Source organism: Maylandia zebra, linkage group LG19 (genome assembly GCF_041146795.1).
Source record: "Maylandia zebra isolate NMK-2024a linkage group LG19, Mzebra_GT3a, whole genome shotgun sequence".
Taxonomy (NCBI): Eukaryota; Metazoa; Chordata; class Actinopteri; order Cichliformes; family Cichlidae; genus Maylandia; species Maylandia zebra.
The window spans coordinates 9,014,810-9,039,510 of NC_135185.1; the positions used below are offsets into that span (position 1 = coordinate 9,014,810).

Genomic DNA, 24,701 nt, shown 5'->3' on the forward strand with positions numbered 1-24,701 from the left:
TTCTTGGGATGCAACTCAGTATTCTTCTTCCTCCAAACACGACGAGTTGAGTTTATACCAAAAAGTTTTACTTTGGTTTCATCTGACCACATGACATTCTCCCAATCCTCTGCTGTATCATCCATGTGCTCTCTGGCAAACTTCAGACGGGCCTGGACATGCACTGGCTTCAGCAGCGGAACACGTCTGGCACTGCGGGATTTGATTCCCTGCCGTTGTAGTGTGTTACTGATGGTGACCTTTGTTACTTTGGTCCCAGCTCTCTGCAGGTCATTCACCAGGTCTCCCCGTGTGGTTCTGGGATCTTTGCTCACCGTTCTCATGATCATTTTGACCCCACGGGATGAGATCTTGTGTGGAGCCCCAGATCGAGGGAGATTATCAGTGGTCTTGTATGTCTTCCATTTTCTGATGATTGCTCCCACAGTTGATTTTTTCACACCAAGCTGCTTGCCTATTGTAGATTCACTCTTCCCAGTCTGGTGCAGGTCTACAATACTTTTCCTGGTGTCCTTCAAAAGCTCTTTGGTCTTGGCCATGGCGGAGTTTGGAGTCTGACTGTTTGAGGCTGTGGACAGGTGTCTTTTATACAGATGATGAGTTCAAACAGGTGCCATTCATACAGGTAACGAGTGGGGGACAGAAAAGCTTCTTACAGAAGACGTTACAGGTCTGTGAGAGCCAGAGATTTTCCTTGTTTGAGGTGACCAAATACTTATTTTCCACCCTGATTTACGAATGAATTCTTTACAAATCCTACCATGTGAATTCATGGATTTTTTTTTTTTTTTCACATTCTGTCTCTCACAGTTGAAGTGTACCTCTGGTGCAAATTACTGACCTCTGTCATCATTTTAAGTGGGGGAACTTGCACAATCGGTGGCTGACTAAATACTTTTTTGCCCCACTGTATAATACATCTATAGAGACACTGTCAAAGATACTTGAGTGTCTTTGAGTGAAGATTTAAGGTGATAGGAAATATAAATAGCTGCAACTTGAATCTTTACTGAAGCTCAGTATTTGGCACAGAGTTCATGTTCACTGCTGTAATGTATCGACCGGGCTCAGGGGGTTGGGAAGCGTATCTGTAACCGGAAGGTCGCCGGTTCGATCCCCGGGCTCTCTGTCCTGGTCGTTGTGTCCTTGGGCAAGACATTTTACCCTACTTGCCTACTGGTGTTGGCCAGAGGGGCCGATGGCGCGATATGGCAGCCTCGCTTCTGTCAGTCTGCCCCAGGGCAGCTGTGGCTACAACCGTAGCTTGCCTCCACCAGCGTGTGAATGTGAGAGTGAATGAATAGTGGCATTGTAAAGCGCTTTGGGTGCCTTGAAAAGCGCTATATAAATCCAATCCATTATTATTATTATCATAATAATCTGACAATAACTATAATATTGGCCATATTGTATATACATTACCACAGTGAGATGATTTTAGTCTCATGAACAACATCAGCTAATTGTTATTTACTAACTAATCTTGAAATGACTGTTCAGCACAGGAATGAAGCCCAACTATCATGTTTTACAGTCCTGTGGTCTCAGCCTCAGATACTCAACTAATCAAAGTGATGTCATAAAACATGAACGAACAATAAAACATTTTGTTCTCCTTCATTTCTGTCAAACAAAGCTGTATGAAACGTTTCCAGCTGTTAGTATCATGGTTGCTAGGCGACCTGGGCAGCGCAACGGAGGCTAGACCGTCCCATTTCACAAGCCTCGCACTTCCGGCCTCAGCGGTCTTTAAGTACGCGGCCCTTGAGGACTGTTAAGGCTGCAGACCCTGAATTGGGATACAGCCATACATACATGTTTTGGTTTGTGCAACTGGTCCGTCCGGTTATTGTCTCCTCAGAAACATTTCCGTTGTGTTGTGTGTGCTTTTGCAGCGTTTTTCTTTTTGCAGCGTTTTTCTTTTGCAAGTGTTTTCTGAAGTTGCAGTCCGTTTGGCCTCTCAGGGCCACCGTAGAATTCTGAGTAAAACCAAAGTAACGAAGTAACATAGTTACTTTGAAAGTAACGAAGTAACATAGTTCTTTCAAAAGTAAGTTACCCAACACTGTATATACGTCACTCAGATAACTTAATGTTATTGTTGGGCTTTTTTCAGTGTTTTATGTGTTCCTGAGTAAATCGGTTTGGCTGAGATTAAGTTCTGGTTTTCACACAGTTGAATAAACGTCAAACAGAAAACGGATTAAACAGAAGTGTGAGATGGTCGAGTTTACTCCAGCGTCCTGTTATATTTTAGACAGCAAGGAGCAGACGGCCGAGTTTATTAAACTCCACAAAGACAGCGGTGACGTAAATCTGAAGCCTAGACCGTCCAATTTCACAGCCCTTTACTTCCGGCCTACCTGACCTTCTAAGGACCCGGCCCACGTAGACCGCGAAGGCCGGGTCCTCAGGAGCTAAAGTCTGTGTGAGGGGGTCTTTGATATCCTCTCCAGGGCTCACGGTCCTGACAGCTCAGCTTTGTGATCCAGGTGCATCCTGTGGTTCTGTGTGGAGAATTCGGGCATTAACGAAACCATCGGATGATGTTTTAACACATCACCGGACTCTGTTTGAGCATCTTGTGCAGCTGTTATTGACTCTGTGCTTCTTGTTTTCAGGATGCTGTCCTGACCTGTCGTGCAGATGAATAAACTCCAGGATCCTCGTTGGACCTGTTCATGGCTTCTAAGAAGAAGCAGAAAAACATGGTGTTCCATCAGGAAAGGGCGACCACCCCTGCAACAGCAACCGCTGCCAGCAGCCCCCCTTTGTCATGGTGCGTCACCCCGAAACCCGGGAAGGCGAGCGAAGGCGGGGTGGAGCAGGCTGTCAGGAGGGGCACTGAGCAGAAACATCCCGCCAGCGAAAAGCCTCAGTCGGACACTCTGCCACCGGAGAACACCTGCGGGGGCATCACAGTGACCCTGGAGAACCACAGCATGTGGAACGTGTTCTTCAGATGTGGAACAGAGATGATTCTGACCGAACAAGGCAGCAGGATGTTCCCCTACTGCCGCTTCCGCATCTCCGGCCTGCAGCCATCCAGGAGGTACACTCTGATGATGGACGTCCAGCCATTAGACAACAGTCACTATAGATGGACCGGCAAGAACTGGCAAGCTGATGGTAAAGGAACACGGCATGCAAAGAGTCAGCCTTTTGCTCATCTAGAGTCCCCGGCGACGGGCCAACACTGGATGCAGAGTCCGGTGTCCTTTTACAGGATGAAGCTCACAAACAACATCTCAGACCGAGACGGGAACACTATTCTGCATCCGATGCACCGCTACCTACCGCGACTGCACGTGGTCCAGACAGACAAAGCTGCTAAAGACATAAAACTGAGTGATCCCGGTGTCATTACCTTCTCATTCCCCCAGACTGAATTCATGGCGGTCACAGCCTATCAGAACGCTCGGTTTGTTCAGCTGAAGGTCAACTACAACCCGTTCACTAAGGGACTGAAGGAGGACGGGTCTGGTTCATGGGGAGGAAAACTGAAAGCGAACTCTGGGGATCCGTTCCATAAACAAGGAGGATTTGCTGAGCAGTTTCCTGTGAAGGAGAGCCTGAGGTCTTTGCTGGCAAGCCACAAACCTCGAGCCTCCAAATCAGTGGAGTCCAAACCTTCAGTGCCCGGAGACCTCAAAGACAGTTCCACTACAAACAGAGATCCGCCTGCTGCCATGCCCCCCGGGCAGATTTTGGGGTAAGACTTTGATTCTTTAGTTTCTCTGTACTGAGTATCAGGTGTGTAAGAAAGACGTGTTTCCAGTCAGCCAGCGGACTTCCTGTGTTTAGGCTCATGTTAACCGTCGGTGTGTCGTAATCGTTCTTCCACTGACGAGCACCTCCAGAGAAATATCTCTGTGTGCCACAGCAGCTGGGGTGGGTCTGTTAGGTAGTGGAGAGAGTGGATTACCTCTGAGAAACCCACCACCAGCCCAACTGCTGCTGTCCACCTCAGCCACCTGTGTGAGCTACACATCAAGCTTTAGTTTCATGCACAAACTACAAATCGATGGTGACATGAATAAATGTTTGATGGATCTCCACCTTCCTGCTGAAAACTCAAAAACTGTTTGCAGAGATTTTAAATTGGTGGAGAGATGCTGTACTTGTTTAGAACTAAAAGGGCCAGAGTTCCAGAGAAACTAGAAAGTAAAAGTTCTTCAATGGGAGCAGTTTTGGGGCAACGTTTGAATTTTGAGGGTCTTTGGTTCCCCACCGAACCAAGGGCGTCTTGTTCTGATTGTCCATCAGAATATTCAGGAAGGCGTTACACACCGTTTCCTGATCTTTAGTGTCTTACCTTGAACACACTTATTTTTTTATCTGTTCCATAACGACAACACAAAGCAGTCTGTGATGGTCCCAGTTACTTGCTGTAAATGTTCAGCTCTGGTTCGTGAAGCCCAGCAGGTGTTCGCACCCAGTACTTTAGCGTCTGAATTATGGGATGGTTTTTGGTTTGTTTTGCTCCTGGCAGTCTGTGGGTATCATAGAAGCAGTCACACATGACTGAATATCTGTTAATTCAATTCAATTTTATTTATACAGCACCAAATCACAACAGCAGTCGCCTCAAGGTGCTATATATTGTACAGTAGATCCTACAATAATACATGCAGACAAAAACCCAACAATCACATGACCCCCTATGAGCAAGCACTTTGGCGACAGTGGGAAGGAAAAACTCCCTTTGAACAGGAAGAAACCTCTGGCAGAACCAGGCTCAGGGAGGGGCGGGGCCATCTGCTGTGATTGGTTGGGGTGAGAGAAGGAAGACAGGATAAAGACATGCTGTGGAAGAGAGACAGAGATTAATAACAGATATGATTCAATGCAGAGAGGCCTGTTGACACACAGTGAGTGAGAAAGGTGACTGGAAAGGAAAAACTCAATGCAATGATTGTTAGGACATCTAGAACCGAGCTCTCCCTGGAATTCTTCCCCTGGATAAATGACTGAACATTTATCTGCAAACTTGAGTTGCTGTGTGACCTGCAGACCTGGTTGTAGATCTAGGTCTGCAACCAGGTGCTAACCACATCTTTGTCCGTGTTCCAGCCAAGGAACTCAGAGACTACCTGGCAGGTTCTGTCCTCTTGATGTCGAGTTCTCCTCTTCACCATCAGCCAATCAGCTAACACAGCGGTTAACGGCAAATCAGACGTGTCACAGCCTCCATGATGGTGGTTGTTTGGTGCATTCAAAACTGAAGTTGAAGGAGATGTTTGTGACATCGTTACACTGCAGGAGAATCATAAAGGCTGAGGTCGCGGGTCAGTTTGCGGTTCTTCTATTCCCTGGAGAACCGTTCTGCATGAGTAAAAGTGAATAAAACCATGAAAATAAGATTATTAAGGGATTTTTAAATGCTTAAAAAAAGAAGAAACAGTGCTCCGAAGCCTTTACTTGATTTATTTTTTTTTAAAGTTAGACAAATACAACATCACAGAGAATCAGAGATCCCAAACCCCTTTGCACAGGAGGAAACGGGCTAATTTTAGCTCCATGTATGAAGCTTGATTGTAAACAGTCCTCTCAACGAGTTTAATGCTGCAGGTTTTGATTGACCTCATAAATAACACCGATGTCACTAATCCAGTGTTTTCGTTTGCTTTGCCTCAGCAGCGTCTCACGTCCAGCTCAGAAGTTGTTCTCGGAGCTGATTCGTGAAGCTCACGTTTCACTGCAGAGATGCAACCTGGAGCAGCTCGGCATCAATCACAGCGCCTCTCTCAGAGCAGAGCAAACCAACACTAAGAACTCGAGTGTAAAAGCTAAAGGACGAGAAGCCCTTAAAGACAGTACATGTGTTAAAGCACCTCCAAGGAAATGTGAAATAAGAGGGACCATTAAGGACGACGGGCAGTCGCTGAATTCACTAAACTGTAACGATGGTGTTGGGAGGGGTGGTCCTGGTCGTGCTGCTCCAGAAGTATCCCAGAACTCCTCTGAGGACTTGGAGCACCGACCTAACCCAGACGCTACAACAGAGACAGCCATGAAGCAGCACAAGCGGCCGGCTCGGCTGCCTCTGCCGGCGCTCGCTCTCTTTCTGAGGCAGCACTCTAAAAAGACAAAGAACAAACCGGACTCTCTGGCCCCGGCAGCTCCTCCTGAGCGCCTGTCCGTATTGGCCAGTTCTGCTGCTTCTTTTGCACATCCGCTTTGGGAAGGTACCGCCGGTGCAGCATATCCCTCCAAGGATCTCGGCAGCCTGAAGCCCGACCTCACGACCTCCGGATGTACAGATCCTCTAGCTGACATGGTTTTTAATGTCTCTGGACAAACCGTGTCTCCTCAGCAGCCCGGTCCAGCTGCTGCTGCACATCTGCTGGGTCCAAGAACTGACGACCGCTCGGCTCGCGTTTCCGAAAGCCCGGGCCCAGAGCCGAGAGGCCCTGACAGTACCCAAGTGTTACCCGGCTTAAACCAGCCATTCTGCTCCCTCGGGGCATCTCTTACTACCTCTTCACTGCCTCCTACTGCCCCCCCGCCCTTCCACACAGTGTTATGTTCCCCGAACTCACCACAAACACCACCTGAATCATCGACACCACCTTTAGACTCCCCCACCCTGAGGTCTTCGCTTCCTGACCCAGAGTGTTCGTCCTTCGGCTATGAGCCGATGTCTCCTGCGAGTTCTCCAGAACCTTTACCTCACCTGCCGGCCTCGATCGCTTTAGAGCTCGACTCTGCGGCCTCTGAAGCATGTGATGCAGCAGGACCTCCTGAAGACTCGCAGGACACCGAAGACCCGTCTGTGTTTAAATGGCATACAGTGTTACCTCCACCCGAGTCCTTCGTAGACACGTCATTCACAACATTTCAGCCTCCACCGCAGACTTTACCTGAGGACCCTGAACCACAGAGTCCAAACACCTCCATGCCTGCTCCTGATCCTCCGGCATCTTTCCCAGAGAGCGAACAGTCGCTGCCCTTCCCCGCAGAGCTATCCCCACTCGCCCTTCAACTGCCTCTGTCGCCAACCTTCTCGTCAATAGACGGCGACGGACTCTCTCCCACGCCTTCACTCGCTGACCTCGTGCAGTTTTTGTCCAATGACGTCGACCTCGGGATGGGGGTGGAGTTTTCGAACACTGAGGCGGCGGCTGTTCCCTGCTTACCTGTGACAGAAACACATGAACCTTCTCAGCAGGTCCATCCGCTCCCAGCCAGAAAACCCTGCAAGCGAAAGAAGGAGGTTCGGCAGCGAAGGCTTGGCAAGAGCGAGGTGGAGCAGGAGGTGGACAACTCCACCTACAGGAGCATGCAGCCGAACCTGGAGGAAGTGGAGGAGCAGTTATTCATCTCTTTCACTTCAAAGGTAACGTTGGATAGATAACTGATCATAAACCACCATAATACAGCATGCATACTAAGGGTTAACACACAGCCCCTGTTTCAGGAGGCTCTTAAGCTCCACCTGGCCGACTCCTCCGACAGGCCGGCTCCACGGCCCACACCTGACGGTCAAAGAACTGCAGACTCACCTGAGGGCGGTGACCGGTTGGACATAAGCGATGAACAAAGCTCCGACTTAAACCCATCCAAACCCAAAGCGGAGAGTCTGGCAGAGATGATCGCTTCCTTCCAGAAGATTCTGCTGAGAGACTTGAAGCTCATGAAGCACAGGCAGGTCATCCACCCTGTGCTGCAGGAAGGTACGATCCCCTGGTTCCTGTTTGCAGGCAGCAGGTAGAAGCTCTCTGTTCTGTCTCTGACTGCTTTTGTTCTTCTCTGTGAAAGTCGGTCTGAAGATGAACCTGCTGGACCCGTCTCTGGCCATTGACCTACAGTACCTGGGAGTCCGCCTGCCCTTCCCCCTGCCGGGCGCCAGCATGGAGCCGCTGTCAACGTCTCAAGGTGAGCATGAGCACGAACAAGCAAAGTGTCCTGACTCACCTGTGCCTGAACACCCAGCCTGAGCAGAACACCTGCGAGTCCGTTTACAGGTAACAGCTCCGCCTGTGTTCTCTTCTGTTTCAGGTGTTTCTGCTGCATTTGTGTCCCGAACAGGAAAAACCACAGACGTCACTCAGATTAAAGGTTGGAGAGCGAAGTTCACGTTGTCTGAGACTCCGCCCACACCTTCAGCCTGCAGACCTGAAGGTGCTTTTCTACGCCATGTGCTCACAGCTGGTTATAGTTTTGTTGTTTTTCAGCTCGGCTCCGGCCGCGCTGGGCCGTGTGCTGGTCTAACTGGTTTGTGTTGAATCCTGCAGCCGGTTCGAGTTCAGAGCCGCAGAAGAAGAACCTGTCGGCGTTCTGCAGCGACATGCTGGACGAGTATCTGGAGAGTGAGGGGAAGCTGATCGACGAGCGTGCCGCCAGCTTCTCCCAGCCGCCGGTGGAGCCGCTGGTGTACGAGCTGCCCACCAGGAGTACCAGCTACGTCCGGACCCTGGACCACGTCCTGAAGAAGCAGACCGCCGACCCCGCCTCCTCTGACCTCATATCTGGGTTCATTCCCCCTTCCAAGAGGCCCCGCTTCAAAGAGCCTAAACCAGGCCGGAGGGGTGAGAGGAAGCAGAAAGGTTCTAAACAGAGCAAACTCAGACCAGAACCTGCAGCTGCTCTGGGTCCTGAACCCAGTCAACTGGAACCTCAGCAGCCTGTGGGCCACGCCCCCTCAGCGCCTCCATCACGCCCAGATTCAAACCCCATCAAGAGGCGGAGGAGGCTCAAACCCAGGACCTCATCTCAGACCCTCAGTCCCTCTAGGGCCACAGTGCCCCCATCGGTTATGTCCAGGGACCTGGCCCCGCTGGAGTCGGACTCTGAGCTGGGGGGCGGGCAGAGCGAGGACGGCGGCAGGAGTCGGCGCCAGCCGATGACCCGTGCTCTGCAAAAACAGAAGGTCCTGGAAGACGGTGCCGTGTGGGAAGGCCTGCGCCGGACCAGCATCACTACGGAGAGGGCCGCCATCGCCCTCACGTCCCTCTTCACTCAGACGGTGAGCATTCATTGGCTGCAGCATCTCCTAGAGGGTGGGGGTGAAAGTGCAGCTCAGTGTAAAACAGCTGTTTGTTTTTGTGATAAATGATCATTTTAATGTTCTCTTTGAAAAATACTGCAGGAACTTTGTGCTGTGTGAGTTTAAATGATGTGAAGGGCAAACTAACAGGTGTTTATTACAGACCAGTAATAACAACCACACACTGTTAATAATCACGGACTATTAAAGATAATTAGACACTATTACAAGGTTACAACCAATGTTCCCTCTAAGCTGGCAGGTGTCTGCGCACAGAAAAAAAATCTAACCTGAATTGAAATTAAAATTAATACGTTAACGATTCTGTTCTTCAGTGTTAGTCAGTGAGTGTCTGGCTGCTCCCGTATGGGATCAGAACGATGCCACCTTATCCCAAAGTCCAGCCGATGATGCGATTCACATTCGTATATACCAGTTTTTAAATTGTGTTGATCGGCCACGTAAAACCAGAGTTACGATAAAAATATCTGCAATGTTTGGTTTTCTTCCTGAATACTGTCGTTGTTTATATTTACTGCGGGAAGAAACGGTAAAAACCGCGTTTTATAGGGAAAACGCTCGAAAGCCTGTGAGCAAAGACAAAACCCAAACTCCTCCTACCCTCCCGTTTGCTATTGGTGCAAAAATGTACCATGTCGACCAATCAAAAAATGATATGGCAACATGGCACTTAGTAGTTTAGGAAGGGGGAAGTTTTAGGAGTGACAGCGTGTTTGAGATGTGAGAGATTTGAGACGTTTAGCGTGTTTTGGTCTAAAGTTAGTGTGTTGTCTTGTGTAGTTAGTGTGTAGTTAGTGTGTAGTGTAGTCAGTAGTTTTGTTGTGTGTGTCAGAACAATGAGGCGACTGCTGTGTTACAGGTGTTACAGCAGTGATACATCTGCTGTTGTCAGGCCTGCAGGTATCAGGCTGTTGTTCTCCTTCATCTCATCATCAATCATCATATAATTAATTGCCCAACATTGGTCATTATTTACTGTATTTTGCAGACAGTTGCAGACTCTCTCCCAGACCACAGACTCATAATACAGTCAGCTTTATACAAAAAAAAGGTTGTTTTCAAAATTGGAGTTAAAGTTATTTTTACTTCCAATAGTGTTAACATGCTACACAGGTCAGTGACTACATTTTTGTTTTACATTCTCATTGTAAGTGGGCTGAAGCAGTTAATTAAAAGTCGTCTAACATAAATGCTGTAATTTGATTATTTTAACCGTAACCTGGATGATTCGATGCCGGCGTGACTACAGCGCACACGTCCAAGAGACCGCTCAGGTAAAGTAATTACAGATTAGTGAGCAGTGGTGCGGTGCTCTCGTGCCGAGCCTTAAACAAACTCTGGGTTATCTGCGTTTATTTAAAGGTCAAAAACTAAAGTAGACATGTTGACTGTGTGACGCTGCTATCAACAGGAAGCACAGATGTCATGTGACAGGAAATCAGTGCAACACAAGCAAGAAAAAAAAACGAATGCGAAACACTCATGAGGAAGTGGGCAGATTTTCACGCACGTTTAGAATAAACAGGTCTGACGTTCTTCTTCAGGGTTTCGTGAGCGAGAACCCGACGGCGCCGATCCAGCTGAGCCGCAGACGAGCGCCGCCGTGTCTGAACGAGTTCTGCCGGCTGGGCTGCGTCTGCCTCGGCCTCTCCCGCGACTCCAGGATCAGCCACTGCGGCCGGCCAGCGTGCATGTTCGGCTGCAGCTGCCTCAAACAGAAGGTGGTCCTCCTCAAGAACCTGGACGGGTCCGACTCCAGCCCCTCCTCACACCACGGGAGCACCAAGAAGAAGAGGAGGATGAAGATGGCCTACGGTGAGTCTCTGCGGTTCACGGTTTAAGCGTCAGAGAAGCATAGATAAAAATAATAACCCCGTGGTCATGTCGCAGTTCTGAAGGAGGCGGACAGCGTCTCCCAGCCTGCCGAGCGGGTCCGGACTCTGTGGAGGAGGGATCTCGGGCGCTCGGATCCAGAGCCGGTACGCATGCCTGAGGCGGCTCCACAGACCCGCCCTGCGGTAAGGACCTGTTTAAACATGGACGTAGCACTTTAAAGGCCGTTCCGCACATTTATCCGCTGCACAAACTACTCGTTTCTTTGTTTCCAGAAGGTCCGAGAAGATCACCGCAGCTGCGCCAGAGTCCGAGGATACTCCAGAAAGATCCGGAAACAGAAGGTAAGCCAGCAGTTCCTGAGGGAACGAGGCTCTTACTGTAAATGTTTGTTCTGCTGTGATTTGTGCCATTACCTGATTCATTGCCAGGTGAAACCGACACCGTCTGTCCACCGGGAGGCAACCAAAGGCACCGTCCGACCTGATCGGCCGAAGCCCCACAAGGTGAAGAAGCTGAAGAAGACCTCTAAGCCTCCTGCAGGTGCGTTCACGCTGCTGCTCTCCCATCAGCCCCTGCTGCCATGTTTTCTGTCCTTTCATGGAGGTTTCCTCTGCAGGTGAAGCCCTTCAGGCTCCGACTCCCTCCGAGCCTCCTCCGAGTCCTCCTGCTGAGCCGACCCCGAAGCCATCGAAGCGTCTCTTCATCAGGGCCGACTTTAAGTGGAAGAGCGAGGCCGACCGGACCCTCGTGCTGATGGAGCTGTGCGAGGCGATGGCTCAGAACCGGCTAGACCGCCCGTTCTGGATCAAGAACTTCCTCATCCATCCCACCGGCCAGTCTGTGGAAGGCAGCGGCGCCGAGCGCTGCATCCAGTACCACGTCAAGATATCCAGATCCGCGCTGAAGGCGAGGAAATCGACAGCGCCGCGCAGACAGGTGGGTGCCGTCGCAGCCTCCTCTGTAATGGTGCATTTTCATTGATAAGTCATAAAGGTGGTAGAAATGTTTCTGATTGGTTGAGTCTGAGTTTCAGAAACAGTCCTGCCAGCTGATTGGTTAGCTGCTGGGCTGTTTCCACCAATCACAGCTGCGTTCACCTGTGAAACAAATGAGCTTTAGTTTATGTGGTCACCATTTCCTGTCATCCAGAAAATGACCGCAACGCCTGTAACCATGGTTACGCGTGTGTCACAGTGATAAACTCGCCTGACGTGTGATGGTTGATTACACCTCATGTCTTTCAGGTGGATGCAGCATGGGTGGGCAGGAAGGTGGAGCCTCTGAAGGAACGTAACATGAAGAAGGAGCACAGAATGCAGGAGGCGGAGCCTGTGGAGGACTGGCAGAGGGAGGTGGAGGAAGATGACATCACAGAGGAGGATGGCTTCACGGATCAACAGGTGGACGATTGGACAGAGAGCAGTGGACAGGAAGTGACGTCAGAGGCGAAGGTCAACATGGCTCTGCCTTTCCTGACGGGAATCTCGCCTGCCGGCTTCCTCTCAGCCAATAGGAAAGCGCCGGGAGGAACGGACCAGCCAATCAAGGTAAGAATGAGCTGAGCCCCTCATCTGGGACTCTCCTCAGCTCTTTCTGGGACAGTGGCGCGGCTGCCCCTCTGTTGGTCTTCCTTGGTCTCTTGTGTTCTGGGGGCCTCTGGATGTCTGGAGTCTTGATCTCCTCCATACCTGCTTCATGCCCTGGTGGACGGGGCTGTGGCCCCCCCACACCCTCTAGCAGATCATTACATGAAGGAACCTTTTAAAAACGAGCGCATCCATGCTCACAGGTGTACACACGGGTGCTCACACACACAAACTACACCCTTTTTGGCTCCTACCTCAAAGCACACTGTGCGCTGTCGATCTTACGTGCTGCACAATAATGTTTAATATTTAGTATTTACTGTTATATTCACATAGATCATTGTGATGTTGTTTATTCTATTACTCTCGTTTTCTTCTGCTTGTTTTCTCTTTTCTCTTTCTCAACAGGTGATCCAGGTGATTCATAGATGTATTTTGTGTTTTTTTTGTTTGTTTTTGTTTTTTGCCCTTTATCCCACTGGGGATAGGTTAATTGGATAACCCAAATTGTCACTAGGTGTGAATGTGCGAATGAAAGTGAGTGCGATTGGTTGTCTGTCCCTGTATGTTGGCCCTGCGACAGACTGGCGACCTGTCCAGGGTGTACCCCGCCTCTCGCCCTATGACAGCTGGGATAGGGTCCAGTGCCCCCCGCGACCCTGAAAAAGGATAAGCGGAAGCGAATGGATGGCCCTTTATCCCCGTCCCTCTGCCCCGCTGTTTTTCTTTCTTTTCCCCAGTCAAGTCTGTCTCATATTTAGCAAGTGAAAATAAATAAAATAAACAATAAAAGGTGAATCAAATGGACCATTACGGCAAAGCTGGGATGGTCCATCTGGTAAAGTAAATCTGTTGGGCATCTTTATTCGCCTTTAGACAAAAATTCTGATGCAAAAGAGCCAAACGGGACAGGTGGGGAAAAAAGAATGAGCTGAGCTTCTTCACACGCTCGTCACGATGTCACCCTTAATTTCTATCTGTGTTTGCTGACCTGTGACCTGGGCGGAGCGTCACCAGCATCACGATTAACCTGCCGCTCGCCACTCACCTGACTCTCCCTCCGTGTCGTCCTGCAGGTGAACGGGAAGCTCTACCCGCTGGCTAAGATCCAGCTGGGGAGGATGGGGGCGCTCCACCCGGCCAACCGGCTGGCGGCCTACCTGACGGGACGGGTGAGCTCATCCCGTCAGCAGCAGCCATCTCTGCGACCCCCCTCCTCCACCTCTGCTCGGAGGTCGGGGCCGACGCCTCTTGACGTCTCCTCAGCTTCCTCTGTGGTCTCTGACCTTGCTGTGACCACCACAAGCGCAGCGGCCACTACAGCCTCTCCCACTGTCACCACCACTGCTTCCTCTTCTGTGACCCCACCTGGAGCGGTCCCACCGCTCACCCTCCTGACCTCCATCACAGGTGAGCGTTTCCGTGTGATAGTCTGCCTTTGATCAATAAATAATCTTTGTTTCTGCCTGATCGATCAATAAAGTATTGATGAATCCGTCTGTGCTCAGAGTCTCTGTCCAGCAGCTCGCCAGCGCCACCTGTTAATCCATCTCCAGGCACAGCGACCCCTAAAGCCCCTCAGGTAGTGCTGATTAAGGTCCCGCCTCCCCCTGGGACGGTTCCTGTCGTGGCCCCTCGTCCTCCGGGCCCCGCCCCCGGGTCTCAGAGGATGCTCCTGAAGCCGGTCCAGATGGTTTCCGGCGTCCAGTTTTACCGCCGACCCGACGGGAAACTGGTCAAGCTGGTCCCCGTCAGCCAGCTGAGGGCGGTCATGCCCACTTCGCCTGCACAGCCAGGTGAGTCTGCAGACCTTGGGGATGGGCGGGGCGTATCTGAGGTTAAACTAAAATCTTGATTGTGATTCTGTCCCTGCAGGTCCTTCCTCCTCCTCGCTCCTCTCCCCTGTGGCCCACACAGTCAGTCCCCAGGCTCCGCCTCTGCCCTCCTCGCCGTCCCTGAGCTCTGGCTTCCTGTCTCAGAAGGGCACCTGTACCTTTAAGATCCTCCCTGCCGACTCCAGCCTGGACCCCATCATTGTCACTTGTGCCAAAGCTCCGCCCAAGACCCCGACCAAGGTGCTAACGGTGCCAGGCTCCTTCACCCTGCTGCAGACACACCCCTCCAACCCCCCCATGACCCCAGTGAAGCTCCTGTCGCTCAAAGCCCCCGTGCCTCATGGCGCCGAGAAGGGTGTCGAAGGCGCAACGGCATCTGTGGTCGCCACGGGAGCAGGGGGGCTGATCTTCAAATGTACACCACCTCAAATCTCGCCCACCATCCAGATACCCTCAGAGGGCAATCCCACATCCCCACTTTCGTTAGGGTTGAAGGTCATGCCTGCGCCACCGCCAGGTCCTCAACCTGAGGCGGCTCAGGACCCAGTGGAGCTGGACATCATCTGCGTGGATGAGAAGCCACATGTTACCACGGAGACACAGTCGTTAGAGGTGACGTCAAGCAGTGAGACGGAAAACTCGTCAGACTTCAGAGAGTCAGAGAGCGACGATGAGAGGGCGCCGCTCGCCAACAACACGGTAGGAAGGCGAAAAGGAAATACACACACATGAAGAAGATCTCACACACTTCCTGCTCACAGATGTGTCTGCGTGTGTGTACTGCAGCGCCTCCTCCACACGGCGTTGGAGCGGCTGCGTCGGGTGCGGCTGCGTGAGCTGTTGGAGCGTCTGAGGAGGACGGTGGGACAGTCGGGGGAGAAGACGTCAAAGGTCTCGACGCTGAAGACGGTCAGTAAATGAACGCTTCTGATTGGTCGGTGGATAGGTGGGTTGGAGGGTAACGAGTGGTGCTGTCTGCTTGCAGGCGGTGGAGGTGATCCAGGAGCTGAGGAGGAAGGAGTCACAGCTGAAGAGGAAGAAGAGGAGGCTGAGGAGGAGGCGGGATGAGTACCTGTGGAGCATCGCGCCGTCAGCAGGTGAGAGGCAGAAAGACTCAGGTGGGTCATGTGACCCTGACAGTGGCCTGGTTATTGGGAACGTCAGCACCGAGCAGGAGACGAGACAGAGCGATGTCATGTTCACGCAGGAACTATACAGCTTAGGGGGCGTGACCAGGACATGCTCTACAGCCAATCATGTGAAGATTAATCAACCGCTGCGTCCCGATAATGAATGAATAGTTTAGTACGCCCCATCAGCAATGTGCGCCAGAGGTCAGCTGACAGCCGCTGGACTTGGAAGTTGCTGGGGGCGTCGCCTAATGACTGACGAAGGATGTGATGCTGACAGCGTGCGCTCTCTCACCTGTAAAATCCACACGATCAATAAAACTGCGGTTAACACGACCACGTGACAGATTTAGCATCATGTTTATCAAAGTGTTTATTTATTCAGGTGTCAGACGGGTCCTCAGGGCGGCGCTACAGGACGCCTCTGACACAGTCAGGAAGCTGACGCAACGATGCTGTGATGATGCCGACGGTGATGATGGCGGTGATGAATCTGTGGCTTGGTGAACCGTAAAGCTGCTCTATACTCTGGCGAGTAGTCGTTCAGTTCTCTGATCGTCCCGGAGCGTTTCTGACAGCGAGCAGGCGGATGTCGCCTCCAGCGCGTGTTTTTTAAACTCTACTGAGAAACTGCGAGACAGGCATGCGATGACTTCCTGTTTGAAGACGCGTCTCTGACTCGTGTGTCTGCTTCTTATTTAGATCCAATCAAACCAACAGCAGCAGTGATGGCGGCGGCGCCAGAACTTTTGGATGAGCCGACAGTTATCTCATCAGATGAAGAACGAGTGGTTGTCACGGACAGCGATGTAAGAAACCATCATGGAAATTCATCTTTAACTCACTCTGACCACAGGAAGCTCCCTAAGTGTTTATTTTTTCAAAATAAAAGCACAGCTTTACAGGGAATAATTTATGGGAAAACGGAGATGAGGAGAGTGAGAGAAGCGAACTTAATTTATATGAAAAAGCAAGAAGTAGCAGGAAGTGAGACTAGGATTAAAAACCCTGGGATTAAATGTGACCCTGATCAGGTAAAGAAAAGTTCAGAATGAAGTTTAAAGAGTTTGATGAGATTTAAAATGAAGATGAGGAAACGAATGAAGATTTCAAAAACAAGCGTCAGGGATTAACTGTCAGACTGTGCTTACAAAGAGCTTTGATTATTGATCGGTTGAACTTGAAGCCCGTCCAGCCATGCCTCACCCAAGGCGTCTGTGTTTGTGCCAGGTGGAGCAAGAAGATGATGAAGGTTGGGGCGTTGCCACGGAGACGGTGGGAGTGAACAGTTGGCTGGCGAGGAAGAGGAGGAGCTCAGAGTAAGAACCTTCCCTCGGCTCTCCGGGGGTCACCTGACTCCAAAAAGAACTACAGTAGAGAAAAAGGGGGCGGGGATAAAACCAAATATGAAACAACAACCACTGTGAGGACGCTGCCCCACGGTGGTGGAAGTTGTAACTGCTCACCTGGTGGAGGTCAAAGGAACTGTAGGTTAGTGGGCCCGTGTTTAAAGTGTCTCTTCATGTTTTCAGGCTGAAGGAGGTGACAGCTCCTCGCGCCGGCTCTGCCCTCCTCGCGGCTCTCAGATCGGCCACGAGCAGCTCAGACTCTCCTCAGGAGCTACTGCTGGAGCAGGTAACCAGGAAACACCTGTAAATCATCAGAGGTGCTCTTAGCTCCTCCTCCTCTGATCAGGAACCTCCCGGGTTTCCTTCAATTTCTCGCTGATCACTGCGATTTAAACGCAGAGGGGGAGGGGCTGTCGACGCTCCGCTGATGAAGACGAGCCTGACGTTTTCTGTGCTTTTCTGTGTTCGAGGCTCGACACGAGATCGAGGCGCTGCAGTCGGAGATGGAGGACCTGAAGAGTCTGAGGACGAGTCTGACGCAGCAGAGGGACGGACACGTCAGGGACATCTGCAGCAGAACAGGTGAGGCGTAGGTTCATCGTGTGAAGCTGAAAACTCAAAGAGCTCTATGAACCCCAAGGCCTCGAAGACCTGCCTGCTCATCTGGAGGCGGAGCTCTAACCCGTTGGTGTGTTTGGCTGCAGGTAAGAGCGAGCGGAGGATCCTGAGGAAGCTGCAGCAGTTTTCGTCCGAGCAGGAGAGGCGGCAAGCACCCAATCAGGTCCCAGCAGGGGGCGGGACTTCTGCTCCTCCACCTGCGGGCAGCGATGGGTGTGGAGCAGGTGACAAGGTCGACAACATTATCGCGACAACAGCAGCCCAACAGAAGTCCACAGATGCCCCTCCTACTTCTGTTTCTGCCCCACCCACTCCTACACCTGTCCAAGTGTCATCGGCCCACAATGCACCTGTGGACACGAAGCGTTCAAGGACTATTCCGAACATCCTGTCTCGCAGTAAGACTCAGGCTCCGCCTCCATCTGTGATCACAAAGGCCGCAGAAGGTGAGACCAAGACCTGTGAGCTCCTAATGAAATGATGGATTATTCCACTGAGTAATGCAAATGTCTGTGATTGTGTTTGTGAAATATTCAGGTTTAAGTTTTTAAAGGAAATGTTTTTTTATGTGAAAAATGAATAATGTAAGATACAGTCAAAGGTCAGGTAACAGGAGGCAGGCTTCTGTGTCCGACCTGATGTTGCTCCTGTCATTGTGATTGGTTTGTGGAAAAAGCTTCTATTTTTATATTTTTAAATAGTAACGTAATTTAGTAAACAGTGTTTTTATCTTGTTTCACGTTTAAACGCCGAACGTGGTGCGTTAAAAAACAACGTGAGATTTTACGGATCTGGGGCCCGTTCTTCGTACCTCGCTAAGTAAGTTAGCTGGATTTGATTGTTGACGATTTCGCGTGATCCTGGATCGTTCGGTTCCCCGAAGCTCATCCGGGACTTGCTGCCATAGCAACAGAGCCGTAAGCGTAAACCTGCTCGGGAGCAGGTTTACTTTATGTAAACAGGATTAGATCGCGGCCACTCAGGTATGTCCGCTTCATTTATACAAAAGCAACAGCGATATTCCACCACTGTTTCACCATAAATAAATAACATCAATGTAACTAAAGATAATGCAGTACTTGATCCTGTTATTGATTTTATACAGATACATACAGGTCATTTCCTAAAAAAGGGAAATGTACTATTAACATTCTATTACATGTATGTGATTATTACAGATGTAATTCATATTTTAGAGTAGCAATTGTAAATTACTTCGTGTAATCAAGATGAGAGACCACGGCTATAAAAGCCAAGGTGGATTTGGGAAGCCTGTCGCAGCCATGTCCTGTCCGTATACGCGAGCCACCCATTGCGGAAGGTGCAAGATTGATAAGGAGAGTTTTCAGAATTCCGCGTATATTGCGGGACAGACAGGATCCTTTAGCTCAGCGCGACAGTGTGCTCATAGAGAGATATCGATTTTCCCGTGAGGGTATTATTTACTTAACCAACTTGTTGACGAGGGGGTGCAGGACCACCACCTGTCTTTTTTTTGCTCTGCCCTTTTCTTGGTTGCTGTTATGAACAAACAAACAGATTATTTCAGGGTCTCTTTCCAAGAGACGAAAAGCAATATAAGTGATAAATATTACCATTCTGTGGAATATTCTTATATTTCACTTTTACTTGTTCCCATGTTCTAGTGGGTCCTGTTGTGGCTCTAATGTGTAAGGGGATATAATATAACATAATATAATATAATGTAATATAATATTGGATAATATAGTGTAATATAATAAATCTACCCTACCGCCTACTGGTGTTGGCCAGAGGGGCCGATGGCGCCATATGGCAGCCTGGCTTCTGTCAGTCTGCCCCAGGGCAGCTGTGGCTACAACCGTAGCTGCTTCCACCAGTGTGTGAATGTGAGAGTGACTGAATAGTGGCATTGTAAAGCGCTTTGGGTGCCTTGAAAAGCGCTATATCAATCCAATCCATTATTATTGTTGTTATTATTAAATCACTTACGAGTTTAATTTGTCAGCAACTTTCTGCCAGCCCCTCTCTCCTTGCTTTTGCAGCCTTTGCAGTGTTCCCTTGCGTTTTAATTAAACTCTGAAACTCCTGAAATCCCTCACTCAAGAGTTCTTGCTCTGCTGCCGAAAAATACCGAGCGCTCTCCTTCGACATTTTCGCCGACCAATCAGAGGGTTGCCGATCAATGTTTCTACTATCGATGCGTAGCCCCTGTTGGGCCACCCAGTGATCTCACATTACTTCATCCAGCTGTACTAATCGTCAACAGCAGGTGTGTTCGGAGAACCGGATTAGCGAGCTCACGGTTAGCGCGATGATTTGGTCTTGGATGTGTCATTTGATCTTGGATGTAGTAAGCGACGTACGAAGAACGGGCCCCTGAAGCATAACCTACATAAACGCTGAGCGTTCGTCCTCAACAAACCGACTGGAAAACAACGAGCTGCTGACACGAAGCGACGAGTAAGAAACAGTTTGTGGGTTCGTCCGTTGTCAGGAGAACGGTTTATTGTCCGGCCGCGCTCGTACTCGTGTCAGGATGTCAGGCGGGCAGTTTGAGCTGGGACGACATCAGCGCTCAGCTGCGTGTCTGACGTAAAATGCTATTTTATGATTTCATTGCATATTCAGTACAAGTGTGCGATTTGAGCTATAAGCACGCTGCCAAATGCAGTGATGTGATTGGTCAGATCTGTTTATCTGAAACATCAGAAAAATCGAGCTTGGTTCGTATTTTCCGCACTATAAGGCGCATTGAGACAAACCGCTGTTGCCTTGAGTGTGTAGAGACACTTCTACCTGCTGTGAATGTGACTGTAAAGTGCTTTGTGGTCTTTAGGGACTAAGTAAAGCGCTATACAAATACAGACCATTTACCATTTGTTCTCTGTCCAATAACCCACTGTTCAGTTTTGTCCTCTAACTGCGGCCATCGCGCCGTGTTCCCTCAGAAACTCCTCTTGTTCTAGGTCATCTTCTTGCTTCCTCCACTTGCACACCATCGACTCAATAATGCCGAATCGTCTCGCAGCTGCTCTATTTCCATTTTCTACTCTGATTGCTCGGAGTTTAAAATCCGCTTCGTAAGCGTGTCTCTTCGCTGGTGCCATTTTGAAGTCGTCGTACACACACAACACGGTAATGTTGAGTTAAAGCACAGTACGTATTACTCTGCAAGGCTCCTGGCAATGGTAACCGTAACGCTCTGAGAAGTGGCACTACATTTTTATTTATTTATTTTTGACAGATTTTTGAGCATCGTGTAGCCATAAAATCGGTTCGAGGTCAGTAAGCACAAACCAAAACTCATACATAAGGTGCACTGTCGATTTTTGTGAAGATTCAAGGCTTTTACCTACGCCTTATAGTGCGGTAAATACGGTACCATAAATTCGTCCTGCGAACGGCTGCATTAAGAAAAGGTGAGTCTCACCCGGGGGTGCTGACTCCATGTAAACAGGGTGGCTGCTGTCGGCTGATCTATTCAATAGAATAGAATAGAATATCCTTTATTGTCGTTGTACATGTACAACAAAATTATGGGTGCTGCACGCGGCTGTGCAGGAGCAGACAAGAGGAAAGCCCCCAGTGGAGAGTCTGTGTGAGTGACCCGAGTGATGAGGTCACCGTCACAACAAAGCATTGAAGCAAAGACTCGACAGATCGTTGCAGATTAAAACTAATTAGTTTGTTTTTTAAGTTTTCAGATTAAACTTCCTGTTTTCCTTCACCTGTTCGCCCAGGTAATCCTCCAGGTGACCTGTCGTCCTTTCAGAGTCTCGTTCCAGCTGATCTTCTCTCTGTGGTCGGGGCACCGTTACCCAGGCAACCAGTCCTGACCCTGAATGCTGTGAGAGCGGGTTCAATGGTGCTGCAGCCGGCGCCGTCTCCAGGTACTGACACGTGGAGCCTGAACGCTCTCTGGTTGGCTGTGCTTTTATTTAGAAACTCAGATGTTTCTGTTTTTTGTGTAGGCTTGGCCTCAGTCACCCTAAACATTCCCACTCTGACCAGTCAGCAGATCCATCTCACCCCACTGCTCTGCCCACCGGCCAGGCCTCTCGCCGTCACCAACCTGACAGGTAACCAACACTCTCCTCCTCGGTTTTATTTGTCCTCGAGGCCAAACAAACATTCTTGGATATCATTTATACAGCAGGTGCGTCTAATGAGCGGTTGTGCAGGCGCCGCCTGTTCGTATCTGTGAAAGACGGCGTGAAGAGAAGTTCAGTCACGCAGGTTTTAAACACGAGTGTGAAAAATTCACCTTGAATCACTCAGCAACGGCGCTAAGAGGACGATAGCGGCGACCTGTCCAACAGCTCTGATCTTGCCGTGACGCCGCGTACAGTCCGCAAAGCTTCGCTCCGAATATCTCATAACAGGAAGCAGGACAGCTTACCGTGAACCGCTGCCCTTTGCGCCTAGCTCACACTTTTTTCTCTCTCTCTCTCTCAGCTCCACCCACATTCACACAGCATTGGTAAGCTCCTCCTCCTTCCGGGTCGGACTCATTAGCATCTGTCAGATGGACAAATTAAACCAAAAAACCCTCCGAGAAATACAAAAACGTTGTTATTGTAACGGCATATGATTGGTTGTTTGGCCGATCAGCTGATCATCTGTTTACTCTTCCAGGCTCCAGCCTCAGCGGGGTGCTGAAACTCATTCAGACCAACACACAACAGCAGGCTCCGCCTCCAACCCATCAGCTGCTCCCTGGTCTTCCGGCTCCTCCTCTAGAGGTCTGCGATGCATCATCTAAGTCCTCAGATCGAATCATACACCAGGACCAGACTCCACCCCTCGGTGAGGTCACACCTGCATCCTGGTCGTATTGCGGCTCTGACAGCCAAACAGAGGAGAGAGAGGCGAAGCCTGAGAGCAGGGGCGAGAACAAGAGCCTGCCGTCGCTCCTCGATGAGTTTGTCTTCCTTAATCAGCAGGTGGAAAAAAACCAGGACGCTGCAGCGGTGGATGGAGCTGACGAGGAAGGACACACCCACAGCCCCTGGATGCTGCAGCTGGACTCAGACTCTGACACAGATGGGGTTGGGCCTAACCTCAATACAGAAACGATGTTGACCACTTCAGGCAGTCCTAAAGGAGGCGTGCTGGCCCCGCCCCCTCTGCTGCAGATGAAGGTGGGCGGAGCCAAAGTGGCAAGCCCAGGCAACAGGGAAAGAGAGGGCACAGTGGCAGGGGGAGAAGAGGGGCAAGGGCACAGGGGCGTGGCCTGGAGGCCGATGCCGAGGCTGGTTCCTCTGGGATTAAGAGGAAACGCCCCCAGCTGACATCACACGCAGAAATAATGATGTCACAGCAGCTGCACCTTCCTGGTTGGGTCCTGATGGGAGTTGGCACATTGGGAGGAAAAAAAGAAAAGCATAGACTGATTGTGGCGCTTCCATGGTAACAATCAGTTATCGTTTGTGGATTACTAAGGATCAATATTCAGGTATTGATTGGTTTGGAACAGGGCGACGGTGTCCTGGTTTTCCGACGCGCTGACCGGAAAAAACGCAGACGCTGCTTCTGAAAAATATGGAAGTGCCTTAAACCTGCGTTCTACCTGACAGCCACCAGGGGGCAACACTGCAGTTCTGTCCTATAGAAGTCTGCAGCACGACGCTGCTCTGACCTCTGACCTCTGTACACGCTTCATGCTGAGGTCATGTATCTCAATCATGTCTTTCAAAATGGAGGATCAGCTGTGGTGTTTTGTTGATTGCTCATTGGCTAATGACTCGTCAGTCACTATGTTATCCAGTGAGTGAGCGGTTTCATGGTCAGACCCGCCCCTCTTCCTCGCAGCCAAGATAGTGGGGATTTCAGTTTTTAAAAATGTCTGTTGAACCTGTCACATCTGTCTTTGAAAGAGTTACTGTAGCATGCTGTTTTCAGTGGCTGCATTCAGAGAAACTTGATGGCGTGCTGAGGAAGAAGCCCTGTCCCCACAGAATGTTCTGATGTTGCGTTCAAATGTCTTCCTGTTTGTATCGGCGCCAGGTGAGCCGAGAGACGCCTTCACAGGTTGCAAGTTCATGTCTGAGAGTGGCGTCCACGTCACAAAGAGAGCGCATTCGGGCTACTCGCCTCCAAACGTTCATACTTTATTCTGAAGGTCCAGCTATTGTTTCCTGCTTTTATTTTTTTATTTAAAGGAACTTTGTGAAAGCGGTCAGTGTCTCACCATGGTGGAATGTTTCAGTTTCTTCATGTTTTGCAGGAAAAACGCAGTCATCACAGGGGACTCACCTGGACTCACCTTTTCTTTTTCTTAATGACTTTTTCTACATGTTTACCTCAGCTGTCCTAACAGCTGGAAGGAAAACAGGTACCAATAAAAGTTAAATATTTGAGTCTGCATCCTACTTTTATTCAACAAAAGGTTTCCTGGTGTGTTTGATGAGTTTCTCACCTGAAACTTTCAAGTTAAAGCTGAGTTTTCTGATTCAGAGTACCTGAACACATCATCCAGCAAACGAGGAAAAATAAATAATCAGTAAAAAAAAAGTTTCTATCCAGATGAGTTGTTTGAGTTTCTGATTTAAAGTGTTTGATTTATTTTGGCTCACCATCGATTTTTATGGCGTCATTACAGGTGAGTTACGGCTAATATAGGAAAAAAAGAAGCTGCGGTTAGTGTCCGGTGCCGCTGAGAGGCGCTTATGCTCTGCGCTAACAGTGAAGACGCGTCATCCGACTTCTGACACGCGACACCGGACGATGACTGTCAAAGTAAAAGCATCGCATCTTAAGAAAAAAACAACTTTCGAAAGAAAAATCTTGTTTCATGTCAATAAAAGTAAGTGATCAGTAAATCTTGCTTTTGAGGCATTGCTGTGTTAAATCCGAAGTAATGTCCATGCTAAATGAGCTAATGATAACAGCAGAGGTGTGGACTCGAGTCACATGACTTGGACTCGAGTCAGACTTGACTTGAAAAAATGTTCTAAGACTTGTGACTTGACTTGGACTTTTACACCAATGACCTGGGACTTGAATTGGACTTGAACCGGTTTACTTGAAAAGACTTGATATTTCACCCCAAATATAAAACTTAACATGCATATTATATAGAGATTGAAAATGTGATGTCATTCAGGGGTAAAACCGCAAAGGATTCTGGGAACTCGTGGCAAGAGGTACTAGCGCACGCAGGCTTTCAATTGAAATCAGTCACACAGCGATAAAAAGAAACACAAAAATGTCAAGAAGCCGTTGTGTTATTAACTGCAATAGCCGGTCGCATGACAGCCACGGGAAGCCGACGGGTAAAGAGATCGGTTGTTATCGGATTACGTCGTTGAAGAGAAATTGTTCGAGCCATGTTTCCGAAGTAGCAAAGACGCGAT

The 24,701-nt window shown here is 49.7% G+C and overlaps 1 protein-coding gene across 3 annotated transcripts in view; it reads left to right on the top strand.

Moving 5' to 3' along the window:
- The window catches only part of mgaa (MAX dimerization protein MGA a), a 29,860-nt gene extending 6,155 nt beyond the window's left edge, over window positions 1-23,705 (top strand). Inside the window, exons 2-26 of one of the 3 annotated variants that reach the window (XM_004569897.5) lie at window positions 2,622-3,712; window positions 5,638-7,339; window positions 7,421-7,676; window positions 7,762-7,878; window positions 8,002-8,124; window positions 8,238-8,968; window positions 10,555-10,825; window positions 10,901-11,028; window positions 11,119-11,187; window positions 11,275-11,386; window positions 11,463-11,782; window positions 12,091-12,393; window positions 13,509-13,842; window positions 13,941-14,228; window positions 14,308-14,966; window positions 15,054-15,176; window positions 15,253-15,364; window positions 16,100-16,206; window positions 16,628-16,716; window positions 16,930-17,032; window positions 17,217-17,328; window positions 17,451-17,810; window positions 21,087-21,236; window positions 21,318-21,425; window positions 21,982-23,705. In XM_004569897.5, coding sequence (XP_004569954.1) covers window positions 2,682-3,712; window positions 5,638-7,339; window positions 7,421-7,676; window positions 7,762-7,878; window positions 8,002-8,124; window positions 8,238-8,968; window positions 10,555-10,825; window positions 10,901-11,028; window positions 11,119-11,187; window positions 11,275-11,386; window positions 11,463-11,782; window positions 12,091-12,393; window positions 13,509-13,842; window positions 13,941-14,228; window positions 14,308-14,966; window positions 15,054-15,176; window positions 15,253-15,364; window positions 16,100-16,206; window positions 16,628-16,716; window positions 16,930-17,032; window positions 17,217-17,328; window positions 17,451-17,810; window positions 21,087-21,236; window positions 21,318-21,425; window positions 21,982-22,637 — 8,364 coding nt within the window. In that variant the 5' untranslated portion in view covers window positions 2,622-2,681 and the 3' untranslated portion in view covers window positions 22,638-23,705. The remainder of the gene's footprint in view (window positions 1-2,621; window positions 3,713-5,637; window positions 7,340-7,420; window positions 7,677-7,761; window positions 7,879-8,001; window positions 8,125-8,237; window positions 8,969-10,554; window positions 10,826-10,900; window positions 11,029-11,118; window positions 11,188-11,274; window positions 11,387-11,462; window positions 11,783-12,090; window positions 12,394-13,508; window positions 13,843-13,940; window positions 14,229-14,307; window positions 14,967-15,053; window positions 15,177-15,252; window positions 15,365-16,099; window positions 16,207-16,627; window positions 16,717-16,929; window positions 17,033-17,216; window positions 17,329-17,450; window positions 17,811-21,086; window positions 21,237-21,317; window positions 21,426-21,981) is intronic. The other 2 variants (XM_004569899.5, XM_014410123.4) reach the window with 2 other exon arrangements.
- Window positions 23,706-24,701: the final 996 nt, after the last annotated feature.